Consider the following 17,303-nt stretch of genomic DNA (forward strand, 5'->3'; position numbering starts at 1 on the left):
AAGAGTTAATGTTTGATTTTACTTAAGTAAAACAAACAAACTGAGGAAGAACAATACATAACCATTTTACATAGTAAATAACTCAATAAATTAGGACAGCTTTAAGTGCGTCTCAACAGAGAATGAAAAAAAAGAAAAGAAAAAAAAAGGCCAAATATAATTGAACACGTTTGGAGATCAAGGCAGGTCATATAACTTACACCTGGCATAGTGTGAAGTGGAGAAAACATTCTGGTTAACATTCCAAATGGAAAACACATGCAATAAATTAACCCAAACATTAATGATGAAAACGTTTGGCAAAAAAAAAAAGAAGAAAATATGCTTCAGAGTTAAGTTGTCGCCGCTTTAAAACGCATCACTTTGTACCTATAAAAGAAAACACTTGGCTTGTTTTTAAACATGAAATGGAACATTTGTGCGTGTGCTTTGACTGCACTGAACAAATAAGACATTTTGTGCAAATTCCATTAAGTCCCTAATGAACCAGTTTCCAAGAAATCAAAACTGTTGAATGGACATTAAGAACAAACAAAAAAAAAAAAAAAAAAAACGCTTCACAGTCTTCAGAATAAATAACCCACATGACGAGTTAATTTCAGAAAAATAACACGTCCATCCACCTTGTTTGTAGTGGTGTTTTTTTTTTTTTTTTTTAAACTGTTCTTGGATGATCTGAGGACAGTGAGCGAATCACTCCATCACTCCTGTTCCTTCAGGAAAAACTGCAGCGCCGAGTCCCACTGGTCACGTGGAAAGCGGTAGGACATCTCGTTGTAATCGTGCAGCTGGGAAACTTCAAAAGACAAAAAAAAAAAAAGAAACAAAAAAAGGACATTTAGATTATACCGTGTTGGATACAAACATGTAAAACAGGGAAAAACCTGAATTAAAAAATAATACTGGAATAGACTGGAAAAATGACATGTCAAAAGTATCTCTCTTTATGATTCAGCATGTTTTTAAAAAGTTATTAAAATCACATGAAATCGATACAATCAATCAGATTTATTTGATTAATTCAACAGAAAATCCTACCTGTTTGCTTTGTTTTGTTGTCGGATATTTTCTCATCTGTAGCACAGTCCTAAGAACATTAATGATAAAAATTGAATTAAACAAAAATAAATAGTTACAAAACTTATGCCAGCACTAACAGGACACTGCATTTACTTGTGGTGCCGAGTACAATTTGATTCGTCTAAGTCAAGATTAGCTCTCAGGAAAAAAACAAAAGTTAAATTTGAAATTTTAAACCTGCATTTAACGTTAATTAAAATCGCTCACAAATCAGAACTAAAGATTTTCAGTGTAATGACTGATTTAGGAGCCTTCCCTCTCAGGAATGCCGTCGAGGTGAATTCAACAATGAGGGTGGTGGAGCAGGACGCCATGCTTTACTGCTTTGTTTGAAAGAAATGACAATAGCTTGTCTCCCTGTGAATGGAAGTTAATCCGTGTCTAAACAGTGGTGGTGGTTGCGGAGCGGCGAGGGGCCGTGTTGTTGGAGGAAGATGAAGGAGACAAACTATTTACTGGGGGGGGCGGGTGAAGAAGCACTTGCAGGTAAATCCACTGTGAAGGAAGCTGTTTATGTTTGTAAAGACCTGTTACAGATTCACCCGCGCACCAGAGGAACAATTGTTTATCAGGTGTCACAGAGCTTTATTTAGAGGCATTCAATTCTTATGATGCATGAATCTAAATGACATTTTTTAACAGTCGCCATGAAAGCGTCACATTAAGGCCTGTGCTCCTAAAAATACTTTGTTATATGCATTCACATGGGGTTTACCTGAATGAATGTAGCCAGCAGCACGCAGCTCATCTCCTGCTGCAGGATGACCTTGTTCTGAGAGTTGTTGTAGCACGCGGCGATGAGGGAGGGGAAGAGCACTTTGACAAGGTGCCGCTGGCTGAAGTACGGGAAGGGCAGCTGACACAGTTTCTGCAGCACGCTGGGCTGGCGGCCAGACTGCACTATCACCTGGAACACACAAGAAGCAGAGCCAGTCAGTCACTAAGCCAGTCAAGTGGCCAGTCAGTGGCACTGCGAGTTGTAAATCACTATCTCAGGCCCCTCCCACATGTAAATCTGCCACTAAAACAACAAACAGAAAGCCATTAGGAGTAGACCTGGAGGGCACAGCCTCCCACTACACAATTACAGGCTATAAAACACAGTGATGGGACAGTTTTTTTTTTCTTTCTGCCTTTGTACCAACAGCAATGGCGGAGCTGCTGTAACATAAGGAGAAAAAAGTTGAGCTAATGTCATTATCAGTGGTTTAAAACTTCACTTTCAAGTTTTTCATTAAGCTTTTCAAGCAACACTCGGTTGTCGCAGAGGCAGAGCAGGAGTGAAGCTCAGGTTGAGAGGGCATTCGTAGTGTGACAGGGGCACAGATGGGGGGGGGGGGGGGGGGGGGGGGGATGTGGCCACCCCCACTTTAAGAAATGAGCAATACCATTACTGGTATTCTCACTCGACTGACATCCTGCTCTCAATCACAGCCCATCAATCACAAGCCATCACATCCGGGCCACCATTATTAAAACCACATCACTCCCAGCCTTGTTTGATTAGAAAGGGGACTGCTGCGAGAGAAGGGGTCATCTCTCCTGAGCAATGGAGAACCAAAACCCCAGATCACATGTTGCTTTACAGGTAAAGACTACAAGCCTGGAATCTTAGTGCCAATAAAAAAACCAGGAGGGCAAGGTGAGGTCCCCAAGTCATGGCGACATAAATTCACAAAATTTTAAAAACATGCTCTCTAATACTTTCCCATTGGGTTCTCCTTTGATAGTGCATTCCAAGTTTGATCAGCCGGATAAACAAAGCAATAATTCTTTGCTTTTATCAGTTCAAGGTGAAGCCTCTCGGAGCTGCTGCCCTCTACAGCGCCGTTCAAAAGGGACACAATCGTTAAAAGAATCGACGTAGCACCTATTTATAATACCACTTCAATGATGATAACAATAATAATAATAATACTACCACGTACACTTTTGTTTATAAGACAAATTCTCTGCATTTGTCAACCTGATGCAGTGAATATGGGGTATGTGTGACAAAAGGAAAGCTCTAGCTATTTTCAAAGTAGAGCGGCTTATTTTCAGTGCATGTGTTTTTTTTGTGCAAATTTTCACGTTACTTCCCATCCTGTGATATCATACTTATCTCGTCTGTCGCAACCCTGCCCAGAAGAAGAAGAACTGGTGATGGGGGGGGGGGCGGCGGGTGTTAGTGGTCATAAATTTATAAATTTATGAAGCTGAACTGATTAGAGAGCCAAAAATCCTGATTCTGCAAAAGCTTAAGAGTCGTTCTTGTGTTTTAATGCAGAACATTAACGGTTCAGGTGTCATAATTTAAACACTATAGCCAGTGTTGGATGAGGGGATCCAACCTACAAATAAATCACCAGCCATCTCATAATCCTCTCTATGAACAGTTCCATCTCCGGCTGCCTAAACAAGTTGTCCACTTACAAGTGCCTGACGCATGAAGGACATAAGAGCCTGGTGGTAACAAAGACCAAGAGTCCCACGCCAACTTTCCACACCTCTACTAGGTGAACAGAAACACCAGAGCCTGAAACTAGAGATTATGGCGGAGCGCTATTTCTCCCATTCCAGCTGAAGTATCTTGCAGTTCAAAGCCTGACATCATAAAACTAACAACAAGCATCTGAACTCGTACATCTGGCGCAGGTATAGCGCAGGTCCTGTAAAAACTCAAGTGTCTCAACTGCTCTGCTCTTTCTTAAGTTCACAGATCTGGCTTTTTTTAAACCGCTCCGAGTTTTATGATGCTTACATTACATAACATCCTCACTGTCCACAATTACAACAAAGAGTGTGCAAAGTTTATGTCCTGAAACGAAAACAAATCCCTGGGAAAACCCAGCGTCCACGTAGGAAACAAGTAGAAAGTTAAAGCGGACTTAAGTGCAGAAAGGAGAAGGGTTACTCACTCTCATTAGCTAGTACGCATGCGGATTAAGTGCTGCCCGGATTAGCCAAAGAAATTAGAATTACTGCACAAGTCTAATTATATATATATTGTCTTGACAGCTCAGGAAGAACCAGCATCACAGCAGAGCCAGACACTCCATCCGTCTAGAATACAAACCAGGTCCATCCCAGTAGAAGTGCCTGACTGATAAGACAAACAGAACGACAGGCCCCACAAAGCAAAGTTGGTCAAATAACAGTTTAGTGCCTCTTTACAACGTTTACAACCTGATTTATTGAGACGTGCACGGGGAGATGTGTAAACTGCCTTTGGACGACTGGATTCCACGGAAACAGACATTGACTTAGGCGCTCCAACTTGACTTTTTAAAAAGGTACCCGCCAGCCGTCTTTAAACACCAATAAAAACCCGCTGTTTACACAATAAAGCTCAATTACTCTTGATTTATCTCCGTGAGCCGACACTGTCATTCCATCTCTGATCATGCTGCAGATAATTCTGCCCTCAATCTAACCTGACACCCGTTGCGGACAAACGGTAACATCTCACTGAAAGGTCTGCATGGATACAAGCGTCCTCAGCTTCAGTTTGAGTGTGTTGGACCTGAATTAACCCTTGAAGCAGAGTGTAGATCATCTACCAAGCGAACAATCAAGCCCACTCCTGTCAGTCAGCATAGAGTGGGCCTGTCTGTGTCTCTCTACTTCTGTTTACTCTGCTGGGTGATACAGAGTGTGCATTCCCCAACGCTGGCTCCCTATGGTCTGCATGAGCTGCACTTACCCTGCAGGCAGTGAGCGCTTGGTTGTCTCGGATGTAATGGACTGCTGAAGGGAGCGTTTCAACATCAGGTTAACAAGGAATTACAGGCCTAAAGCTCGACTCGGGCCTGCAGGGCGGAGGAAACGCCCTCGTCGAGAAGGGGAAGAAGAAGAATGACCTCCGCAGATAAGGCTGAGCTCTGGAGACGTGTGTGGGATGTTCAGCCTATAGACAAAGCTTACTGGTATAAAGAAAAGTGTGAAAAACAATCTGGGAAGTCTGGGAATACCAGGAGAGTGTGTGTGTGTGTGTGTCACTCACTCAGCTGGCGTGTGTGTGGGCATTTGACACACTCATAGGAAATTACATCTCAACATTTTCACACATTGAAATTGCCTGAATCATGCGAGTCAAGATGTCAGCAGTCTGAAATTACACTTCCATCAGTTGAAAGATTTACCAGATCATCACTGTGCAAGAACAACAAATGAATCAGTGTCTTTTGAAGACAAGGAGATTACTGGAACACGTCTCTTCAAAGAATAAGATGCTGCTAAACGTCAGTCACAGGGTAAGGGTGCATTTGTTCTGCTTTATTTTGTGAAAATGTCTCGACTGGTGCAGCCAACGCACAACAAAACGTATGGCTCAGTGGCCCCCATGAGCAGAAACACTTGAAAACACACACAAGCCTACATGTGTCACACTCCCAGTGGCTTTTTGTGTCACAAGGTGAATTATTCATGCCCCCCCAGAGCAGAGGGAATATATCACTACATATGGTGCTGCTTCAAAGTTCTACTTTTATACACACACGCGCACACACACACACACATGCGCGAGCACGCACACATATATGTGTAACATAAAAGCCGCAGTGCCGACTGTGAATCAGCAGTCTCACGACTGCAAGAGGGCTCGGGTCGGGCGGCTTTTTTGTTCTGCCAATGCTTACATTAAGTCTCGAAAAGCTCAAGCTGCTCTAAATATTCTTCTTAACGCCGTCCATCTTGGTGCAGAAGTGAATGCATGCATTCCAGGAAGTGGACCACTGGCAAAGATCAACTCTGTGTGGAGGTTGTGTAGGATCTAGTTTCCTGACAATGTAGACTCAAATATGATTTTTCTTCCCCCCCCCTCCCTCCCCGTCTAAATTAAATTCTAAAACCAAGAAGCAAGGTAAGTGATTTTTTTTTTGGTGCCTTTTCTCTAAACATTCGTCTTGGCACGGCAGTGCTCAGGCTGTGGAGGAATGACAGATTTTGCATCAAATTAGCAACAAGCAAATATTTTAGTCCACCATCGGGCGCTGTGGGTGTACAGAGACGTATCATATGTCATCCATGTAATTTAATAATCAGGCTTCATTTAATTATTCAATGTAATATGCAAATTGGACCCACAATGACCAACAAATGCTAATTCTGTACAACGTAATTAAATTGGATAGGAGCACAGAGGGGGACTTAAGTGCCAAAGACTAGAGGAAGAACCTTTAATTTGAAGGGGACAAACAAAAAAAAAATCCAGCAAATTAGAATAAGTAATCAGTCCATTAATTAATGTGATAGAGGTCGACTGCGACGGTGCAGATTTAAACAATGTAACAGAGGTTTGTGAATGAAGCTGTGGCTGCTGCCTGTGTGGGTCAGGTTTAACATAATCAAAGCCCAGCCAACTGTAGCATGGCTAATCAGGGGCCCGGTAGTCGGGCCATGCATGACAGCCAATTACACAGCAGCCAGGTCTGCTCCATCACATCGCGCTCACTTCAATTGAGCCTCCTCTGTCGTTTGTACACTGCGGCCGGCATGCGGCCCTGCTTTACCATGGAGGAACAATGGGTCACTCTGTGGGACAAAAGACGACACAGGGACCAGAAGCAAAGGAAGGTGCCACGACATGAATCTTTGAACAGGTGCTTTTTGTTACAATTACAAAACTACACCCCTTTTCTGACAAATAATACATGAGCATAACACAAGTAAGGTGATACGAGCCGGCCTTGTTGATACAACAGACACCTTTTTCATAATACAATGCAATTGAATGCAGCTCACAATCAGCAAAGTGACAACAACGGTAGCAATTACTGGACTGTGTCAAACTGGACTGAAATGACATTATGTGATCGTTCCATAGAGTATTTTCCATCTCAGCCTCTGAAAATATATGGGTTTTCAGAAGCTGTTCCTGGTTGTATGATAATGAATTTAATATTCTTTGAATTTGGATCATTAGAATGAGAAAACATTCTAATGTTTTTTTATGGAAGATTTTAAATATAATTTATATGACAAAATGTTGAAAAAGGAATATTTGCAGCCAAGTTATTTATCAAGATGTATAATTTCTGTTATTTATTTATTTTTTTTAACAGTTAACCGCCATACAACACGACTGTCATAAATGAAATCCTAAACCTCTTACACATACGCACACACACACTCACAAAAAAAAAATCTATATTTTGGTGTTTACCAAATGGAAAATAAAGGTTTTTTGTTATGCAGTCATAGCAGGTTCAGGTTTGGTTTACCTGGTTGCCAGGGTGGTTGACGGTGAAGAATCCCACGCAGGTGATGACTGCATGTAGCAGCTCTTCAGAGGAATGCTGAGAGCAGTACCAGAGCAGGGAGCTGACAATGTGGCGGAAAGCTAAAGAAAGGCCCTCAGCTCCTAGAATGGACTGGCAAGCCACAGACAAAGCATATTAGTGCGTTTCACAGTAAAAACGAACCATAAATTGTCTACGATTGTAATTACAAAGAGCTGAATACCATGCTAATATAAAGCAATAAAGGGTTTTATGTTTTGCTGGTGGGGAACATACATGGTGTATGAGTGTAAGCAATTCAAGCGCTGTTCTACCATAAAACTGCTCAGAGATGAGATACTACAAGCAGCTCAGAGACAGTGTTTATTAAACACGTCAGTGTGACAAAGCACCGTAAGATCAAATGGTACCACTGGGAAGTTTGGGTGTGTTCTAAGTGTCACATCCGTAAACACCTGAGAAGCTACACGTGGTGGTCAAGCATGGAAATGACCTCACATAATCCTCACTGAGCTACAAGCATTTAAGCAGCTGTTAAACTGAAAAAGTGAAGTGTTATTTAACAATTAATATATTAAAAAAAAGTCATATTACAGAAAAAAAAAGAGAAACAGGAAAAACGCTAAGGATGTACGGACAACACTAATGTTAATTTTGAGGTCGTTGTATATTTTGTCAACATGGAAAACAATTATGTCCCTGTAAAAATGATCTGCTAAACATATTATTAGGAGCTGGTGTGGCAAAAGAAGAGAAAAATAAATGGCTTGAATTCTGCTTGTCCATCCACTACAATGAGTTTTAGTCTGCGCTGTTGGGTAAAGTGAAATACAAGGTGATTACAACTCAAAGCCAAAAAAACTAAAATCAACCCCAAAAAAAAAGTTATTTAAAATGTTCATAAAACCTCTGCCGTGGAACTCTTTCATTCGCAGCTGTTTTGAGTTGCCCGAGTGTGGCAGGTCAGCGAGAGGGAACCGCTTCAAAGTAATAACCGCAAGACATTAAAATAATTAACGTTTGTTCTTGTGCCTCTCTGTCTATGTGATGACTTAACACAGTGAAGCTGTCACCCTCTCCTTCTCACAGTGGGTAATGTACAGCCCGGCGTACAGTGCTAATCACCCGCGCTCCGTCCCAACGGCTGACCCACCAGACCTTATGACCCGGGGTCAGAGGGCACATGTGTTTATGTCCACGGGTCAGTTTTTTCCCGAGGAGAGTAACTCCTCTTCTAATTGCTCTTAACAAAGGAGCCAGCATCAATTTGATCATGTATACACATTTATTAAATCCAGGGAGGACTGTTTAAATATTTGCAGCCATTTTTACAATCGTCTGCCATTTGTGGTAAAAGACGAGTCCCTGTAATTGCTCCTTCTACCGTCTCAGCTCAAATCGTAACCATTCACTGTGAACGGCAAAGCAGACAAAACGACTCCGCTGATTGCAAGCTTTGAAACACACACACACACACAAACAAATAGCATATATTCTGCATTTGTCATGAATACCTGGAATGCAGATATGTCGAGCAGGGCAAAACTGTTGAGGAAGCGGATGCCTTGCAGAGCCACCTGGATGACCCCGGGGCCGTAGGGTTCCTGACTCTGGGAAGCAGACTCTGGCAAGAAGCTGTGTAGCAGGATACAATACAGAGTGTGCACCACTCCCACCAGGTCTGTGGACTGCAACAAGGGCGTCAGTCCAGTCGGGTCCTGATGTTTATTGTCAAATACGTAGGGAGCTCTGGAGAGTAAGATGGCGGACATGATTTGTCAGCAAAACAAAGAAAATAAAAACAAAAATTCAATAAAGCACACACACACACACACACAATGCTATGGCAGTAGGAGCAGCATTAGTGTTTTCATTATGTGCCTTTCTGCTGTTGTTGCTCCTTCACTGTTATCTAGAGGCTAAGGAAGGACACAAAAAACAGTCTGAACTTCAGCAGCTTCTGGATTTATTCACCAGTCAAGACCTTAGAGATAATGGGAAAGTTATCTCCCATATATACGGGATACTATGCCGTTAGCACTGCTGTATATCCTGACTCCACTGAGTGCTGCGGGTGGACGAGTACCAAGTATAAAATCTGTTGCTCATTGACGTGCTGGATCACAGCTGCTCTTTATGTTCATTTTCTGCTCTTTGTGTGCTTCGCTTTAACGTATGGAACGACTGTTCTTTGTGTTGTAAGGAGCTTCCAGTACATCTCACTTGTTAATGTAAATGCCTTGGATTAGCCACTGCAAGCCAGTTAGTTTGCAGATGAAGAGTGGAGCCGTCAAAATAGTCTCTTCCGCTCCCGCTCCAGCAACAGTAAACATAGTAACGCCATGACGTTAAGTTCAGAGGCTCAGCGCTGGCAGATTGAACTGAGCTCGTCTGGCAGGGTGCAGAGAGCCTTGGCACATTAAATCAAAGCCCACATGAGAGGATTCAAGGATAAAAAGGTGCTTGCCTCACTGGAACAACAAGCGACCCAATTGGTTAAAGGGATTGGTAACATCATCCTTTCATTGTAAATGACATTTAATAACAAAGCCGAGGATAATGCTGGTTTAAGAAGAGGAGGTACAGGCTCGACAGTACAGAGACTAGGCATTTAAGTCAAAGATCTAACCAATGTGTCTAACCAATGAGGGACTTAAAAACATTCAGAATTGTTGTTTGAAAATTAAAAAAACAAACAAGATGCTACAACTTGCCAATCATTTTGTAAAAATACTTATTGATATTAGATTTTCTTGGAAATTATAAAACAATAACAAAGTAAGATTGTTTTTAATGTTATACCACCTAAAAAAAAAAATAGATGAAAGATCAGAGAAAATGTAATTAATTAATAATTCAATCATTCTATTGGGTCTTTTGGGTCACGGTGTAGACACCTCCAGTTGAGAACACTGGGGCTACAGACTGATGAGTCAAGACTAACTGCACCAGCACCAGCTATGATTTAGAATAGAGGGCGTGTGACCTCTGGGTAGAAGCTACAGTGCATGCCGATACTTGATGGTAGCCAACAGCCTCTGTGTGAAATATGCTGCTAGGCAAGAACACAGCCTCCTAATGCCACTATAATCCCCTGACAGAGCAACTGGCATGGCCAAAATATTCGACAAGCACATCAAGCATTCTCCTACATGACAGACAGAACGTAGCTTGTTGACCATGCTTCGACGAGACCTGCAAGACCAGACACAATGTTTTCTTTCAGATATTCAGTGACAAACGGTGACTGGTCATTGCTACCTTGCAGCTGGCACAATACAGAAGCTCAGTGGTTGAAAGAACGACAAGTGATGTCTTGGGAGTGATGCACTATTAAGAGGTGAGATTGTTTCGACTGATATAACAATTAAACGCATAAAAGGTTATTCTGGTTTAACATTTGTGGTAAAACATTATACAAAAGCATATCTGGACCTGCTACCACGGTCAACATTTATTTTTCGTTTTAGGTGAGGAATTGTGGTGCTGATGTCGCTCAGCGCGTCTGTGTGCTTAGCCTCTGTCAGCAGTGCCACTAAACCTCTCTTAGTGGAGGTCACTGAAACGCACATGGGTGGGCTCCCCCCGCACTGCAGGCTAAGGTTTATGGTGAGTGACAGGGCGCTGGGTCAAGTAGATACCTATCTCTGTCTGCAGTAACGACAGCTTAACCAGCGAGCTGGCTGGAGGAAACGACCTGCTGGCTGATTGCAGAGGAACCAGTCTTTGTTTGAGTAACCATGAGCCTGTCTTTATGGATCCTTCAGACATTTAAGAACCGACAGTGACCGAGTCTCTGCCGTTAGATGCTTGGAGAAGGGTTTTTTGTTTGTGAAGATCAGGAGATCACGGACGTATTTGAAGAGGTGTATAGTGTAAGACACATGCTCACCGTCCAGTTACGACAAAACAAATCTTGCACATGTGGTGCAGCAGAGCGGAGGCTTGCTGGAGAAAAGCCGACATCTTGGGGTGCTCGTCCACAGGACTTTGGACGGACAGGAAGCATCCGTACAGCTTGTCAATCAGACCAATGTTTACGACATAGCTGTAAGACACACGGGAGAAAAAACATGCATGGATTAAATTTCCCTGAAAACTTAAAAGCAAATTTACCATGAATGAGTTCCTTTGCAAAAAGCTCATCTCACACAGGCAAACAAAGGCCTTTACTGTGCATACTTCCACAGCACTGTAGCTGAAAGTGGATACCTCACCTGGGCCCTCCACCCCCTGCTATTACTGTGATATCTCCAATTTGTCTTTGCCAATGACAGGTCTCATGATCATGTTCCCTGTACTCTTTCAGCCACAAATCACCACTAATAGTGTCATTAGAGGGCTGTTCTGGCCCCTGTGCCAGCCCAGCTCCAGGCCCTTGACAGTCTGCTGACCTGGGCGCGTCATCTCACAGCTCCAGTGTAGCTGCACCTTCAGGCTCGGGGCCCCGACAATCTATGAAAATCTAGCGAGTGCCACAGCTGCCAATCAAAGCTTTCAAGTCACTGATATGATCTGTGCCACTGCTCCTCATTTTATCACGGTCTTGACTCTTTGCTGCCTTCACATACCTTTTTTGTTCGAGCCGTCACTCACCGGGTCCTCGCCCTCAGTAACAGGTGATTATGACAATTTTCAACTGCCACTGCAGGTCATGTGACACTTGAACCAAGTCCCATTGTTTTGACTTGATCCTTTTCCACAGCTTTACTTGGGTTGAAAGAATCTTTCGTCACAGTGACTGCTCTCTCGAATGTCAACCGGCTTGGTGGTCGAACCTATTCCGTTTATCCTCCAACTCTGAGCATGGATTGCAAACATTAATAACAAGGAAAGGGACTAAAAGGACTGAAAGCCAAACTGAGAAACGAATAATAAGAGGGAAGGAAATGGTAAACTCCTTTCTATGTGATATATGGGCCAGTATAATGGGAGAGTGTTGCAAAAGCTAAAAATGTTTTGATCTTTTGTCCTTCCTCACTAACATATACATTATACGAGGCAGTTGAGGTAAATCTTGAGCTCGTACTTGGGATTACCAGCCTGGAGATACCATTTTTCTCAGGCCCTCCCCTGTCTCCAGGGTTACGACTGGGTCAGTGGATGAGAGTGGCGGGCCTGTGCAGCTGCTCTGTCCAGATGAATCATAGCTTGTGGGAGGGATGGTAAAAAAAGACTGCACTCTTCCATAAGGCTTCATCAGGCTGGGCCTGCCTTTCCTCACAGCGTACATTACTGCAACACTGCCCAGACCCCTACAGCCTGTACCCACATGGCTAACTCAAACACCAGATTCAAGAGGACCTTTCAAAGCGTTGGAAGTGCTCTTTGTTTACGCTACTTTGTCCACCACCCCCAAGAACCGATTTTACTTGAAATGTGGCACTAAATGTGAAAAAGCACAAGCTGGAAGCATGCCAGAATACATCGTCATTCTTCCATTCTCCCAATCTAAGACACCAGTTGGACCACTTCCAAGAGATCTGAATTTCTTTTTTTGTCGGCCTATTCTTTACACGAGGCATACTGCTGAGGAAATCAGAGGTGGGTCAACTCTCAACCCAGCGAAGGGAAATGGAGGGGAGGGGAATGTACTACAAGAGGGAAAGGGTTGTGAGAGGAGAAAAAGACGTGGAGGAAGAGAAGCAGCGTGACAGTAGCACTGGAAGGAAAATACCTGATGAGGTCTTGTGTGCGGTTGTTGAAGGACTCAGTGGAAGGCTTAACCTTGTCATCTGGGGAGGGAATCTGTGTGTTTTCGCCTTGTCCGAACTCTATGAGATGTAGCCACAGGGACCCAAAGATAGTAGCCGTGGTCTGTAGCAGGCATGTTGTCAAACCCTCAAATACTTGTTTGTTCACAGTGCGCCCAAAAATGGGCTTGTCCTCATCTGGGACATAGAGCTGCAAGAAAAGAAAAACTCAAGAATTAATAAACTGGGGGGGAAACTATTGGGACAGCTTCTTTAACAAACCCTAATGCTTAAACCTCAAAGACAAAGTAACAACAGAGTAGACAGAGTACTTTAATTTCCAACATGCATACAATTGTAATTCAATTGACACTCAGCCTTCGTTTTATCTTTCCATATAATTTTAGCTATATTCCACTTTTTAGTTTAGAATCGTTTTAATATTAAACAACAACAATCGTAATATATTTATGGAGGCACACAAACACAGCAAGAAAGCTGGCGTAAACAAGAAAAGATGTACTCTAGTCCTTAAAAAAATGCTGTACAAGACACTAAATTAGAGGAGCATTTTTGCCGTTTCACATTTTCAGACAAACTTCATGAGATACATGTGCAGAAGTGAAGTCTGTTTTTAAAAATATAGTGCTGCTAAGAAGTTTAAACCCATTCTCATTCGGTCTAATGGTTGGGGTGAATGCTGACAGCAAAGGTAAATCCACCGACATTCTCCACAAATCTAATTAAAAGTGGACATGCTCACATGGCAGCACTACCCCCACTGCTTTACTCTATTGCTCATGCACACACATACCAGAACATAACACAGAACATAGACATGCACACGTACAAGTAATAGTTAAATTGCAACTCATCAAAGAGGGGGGGCGTGCAGGAGCACAAGTTTGTCGAGTCCAATTCTTAATCTGCATCGCTCACTTGGACAACAGTTAGTTTGTCTCCTGCAGTGCTGTTGGATATGTCAGTCAGCAGAGCAGCTGCAGGGATATGTTTTATATAAACTGAAACATACGGGCTAACCTTTCCCTGCTCGCCCTAAGGAAATATGACTGCTTTGGATTGGAACTCGGCACTGGAGAAGGAAGCCCCAGTAGAGTTCATGTATGTACCACAACCCTGTGCCTGAGCCTTGTCCTGTCTGTGTTGTGAGTTTAGGCAGCCCCAGCGAGCCGCCACCTTTAGAAGTTTGGAGTGGGCTGATGTTTACAGTCGTTCTTAGAGAGTGCTGAAGGATACGGGCCGACATGTCGCCACAGTGCAGCCTGCCTGCCTGCCTGCCTGCCTGCCTGCGTCGTCAGTCAGGACGCATCTGTAGCAGACTAGAGCAATGGTTTGTTACCCACTAGCTTGCCTTGCTCTGTCTTTTATTAACACTACAGCAGGAACAACCGCCATCAAAGACAGGACTTTCTCTGTGATCATAGCACTGTGCACAACATGTCAAGAAAACACAGGATTTATACATTTATGTGACAGAATTCTGATTCTGACAGTACTTTACCTACAAAAACTACCTGCAGATATATATAATAATAATTTGCTTTTGGGGGGTGCAAACACTTACTGTTAGCTGATGCATCAGCAGGTCAATGAGAAGCGCTATCTTGTTGCTAAGCAGCACATAGGCACAGTTGATGGGGCAACAGGAACACGCCAGGTAGTAGGTGTTTACAGCAGCACAGAGAGATCTGACAAAAAGATAACAAACCATTATTAATCACAAGTTAGAAACAGCACAAGGCACAATGATAACAGTACTCTCATTTAAATGTCTTCCCCGTGGCACGGACAAGACTATCGGCAGTCACCAGGAAACCAAACACACGCCTCTTAAGAGGGTGTAGTTTGTCTTCTCAAGTCAAAAGCGTATCTCACCGTCAGTGCAAGTAAGGAAGCCGATTTGGGGAATCATATCAGCTGCTTATGTGTTGACTCCCCTCACGAGAGCCACCTTCGGAGAAGCTGAACACAATCTCAGCCCCATCTTGGCTGAGATGGTGCAGCATTTCCGCTGGAGAGATAAAACTATTCCTCTCAGCAGCTCTTCACAGCCGCCAGGCAGCAAGCAGGGCCGAGCCAGCCTCTGTATTATGTCTGCTCAAAACAAGTCCCAGAGAAGATTAATGCTTCAGATAACTGACCAATCATTCTGCTGTGACTGCTACTCCCCCTAACCCTGGTTTCATCAGTTAATATTTTCTGACAACTGTATATTTTTTCCATTGGCAGAATGGCATGTCCTATCTGCTCAGTGGAAGAGAGAAATCTGTCTCTCCAGTGCCTAAAGTAGGCCATGTTTATTTCAAATGGTAAACATTTTGATATCTACCGAAACCTTCACATCTGCTGTGCATTTTCAGTTAAACCATGCTGGCAATGGCATGGTGAAGGAAAATAGATTAGCCTGGGGCAGACCCAGGTCTGTCAATAACGTCCTCTATCCTCTATATAGATCTCTCTCTCTTTCGCTCTCATATAATATATATCCTCAACCCTCTCTTTCCTGTGCTTTGGATCCGCTAGTGGGCAGATTAGTTGTTTTGTCGAAACATTACTGGCGTTGTAAGTGTAAAGCTGTCAGACATGGAATGTGGTGTTAATGTGAGAAACATTATTTTTAGTCCAATGGGATTGTGTCCAAATCTAACACGGAATCTTACCTCTGTCCACTTGGGGAAAAAAAAAAAAAAAGCAACACAGCACTCTCAGAAAATCAGCTTTCCTGAAAACTGCCAACTAGCATGCCAGCTATAGTGACAGTAATTATATTAAAGCATAAAGACTGTATAAAAAGTCTACCCGGTACCCATAATGGGTGAGTGCACTGAAGAGGTGAGGTAACACAAGATCCCACCAAAACTATACTTTGTGTGCAGCCATGCAGAATCAGGACTCTCCAGCGAACATGAGACAAAGCTCAGCAAATACTAAAACAACAACTCAAATGCCAGCTCTCAAATACAATTGTATAATTATATGCTTCACACAGCTTATAAAATTCAAACTGTCATGGCTGTCATGTACATTCCTGCAAAGGACAAGAGTTACTTCAGAGGCCTGAAGTCACTATTGTGGTTTCTAGGCTCATGTCCCTGTTGATCACACCTGCTGACAACTTGGATAAAAAAATAAATTAAAAAAATAAGACACATAATGATAATAATAATAATAATAATAATAATAACAATAATAATGATGAAATCTCAAAATCAAAAGAGTCAGAGCTGCATTCAGAGCAGCGTCGCTCTGCCACGCAAAACCTGTTGACCATCCAAAGTACAACAAAGAAATGTTTTTTCTTTCATTTAACAATTAATACTTGATTCTATAAATAGGGTAATGTAAGTCGTAAAAATAAAAAAAAGTATTAGCATGGCATTTATTTCCCTCAACCTCACTCATATCATATTTTAATTAAATCACTTTACTCCATGCAGGACAGATCCGACCCTCAGGCTTCCCAAATCGACTCACTCAACCACTCATGTAATGAGCATGCAATTGCTTTGTAACACAGCTAATCAGGCTTGTCTTTGGATGACTTTGAACAAATGCGAAGCCTGTAAAAGACATGTCTGAGTTATGCCCTTACACCAGCCTGTACAATGAACCATCACAGTGATCTGTCTTTGGTTTCCTCCCACCTAATTGAGCTTGATGAGCATGACACCTGATAGTCCGCCCTCTCTGGGAATCTCTCTGTCTCAATGCCCCTCAATGACAGCTCCAGTCAAAGATTTTGTGGAACAATTTAGTGAAGTGCCATGCCAGCCAGTCTCGTGTTGCACAATTCCTTTTTTTTTGTTTTTTTGTTGCAGGGACTGATGTGCCCTGCCCCATCTAAAGAGGCAACATTCCCCCACCTACACCATTGCGTTCTTCTTATTGTATTACAAAAAAGGGCCGCAAGATGACCACAGCTGCTATCCATCTTCACCCACGTACTGCACTGTCACTTTTAGAGTGCTGATGCCGTGAAAATTGAAGCATTTAAATATCGTCACAAGTTTTAGGTGTTGGGCACTGATGCAGACAAAAAAAAAAAAAAACTCCCACAGCCAGTGAAAACCATTTTGAAAGTAAACTTAATCAGGTCCAAAGAGAAATGAGCCCAATAGGTAGAAGGATGAAGCACACCTGATCACACCTGATCCTGTCTCGCCACCCTGCAGCCCTCTGGGTCTCTGCCTGGGTGGCCTACAGGTCCACACTCGATAAGGCTAAGACTATGAGTGGAGTTCAACAATAAATCTACATTTAACCTTTTACTAAAATATGACTTTATTTA

The 17,303-nt window shown here is 42.7% G+C and overlaps 1 protein-coding gene across 5 annotated transcripts in view; it reads right to left on the reverse strand.

Annotated features, from left to right (window-relative positions):
• Positions 1 to 17,303, reverse strand: part of scaper (S-phase cyclin A-associated protein in the ER) — a 54,943-nt gene continuing 37,640 nt past the window's right edge. For all 5 annotated transcript variants that reach the window (XM_058644592.1, XM_058644590.1, XM_058644594.1 and 2 more), the window contains 8 exons: positions 14,580 to 14,703; positions 12,979 to 13,205; positions 11,194 to 11,349; positions 8,816 to 9,050; positions 7,284 to 7,433; positions 1,796 to 1,987; positions 1,039 to 1,087; positions 1 to 796 (listed from right to left, as the gene is read on the reverse strand). In XM_058644592.1, the coding sequence (XP_058500575.1) occupies positions 702 to 796; positions 1,039 to 1,087; positions 1,796 to 1,987; positions 7,284 to 7,433; positions 8,816 to 9,050; positions 11,194 to 11,349; positions 12,979 to 13,205; positions 14,580 to 14,703 (1,228 nt within the window). In that variant the 3' untranslated portion in view covers positions 1 to 701. The remainder of the gene's footprint in view (positions 797 to 1,038; positions 1,088 to 1,795; positions 1,988 to 7,283; positions 7,434 to 8,815; positions 9,051 to 11,193; positions 11,350 to 12,978; positions 13,206 to 14,579; positions 14,704 to 17,303) is intronic.

This window comes from Solea solea, chromosome 12 (assembly GCF_958295425.1).
Source record: "Solea solea chromosome 12, fSolSol10.1, whole genome shotgun sequence".
Classification (NCBI taxonomy): Eukaryota; Metazoa; Chordata; class Actinopteri; order Pleuronectiformes; family Soleidae; genus Solea; species Solea solea.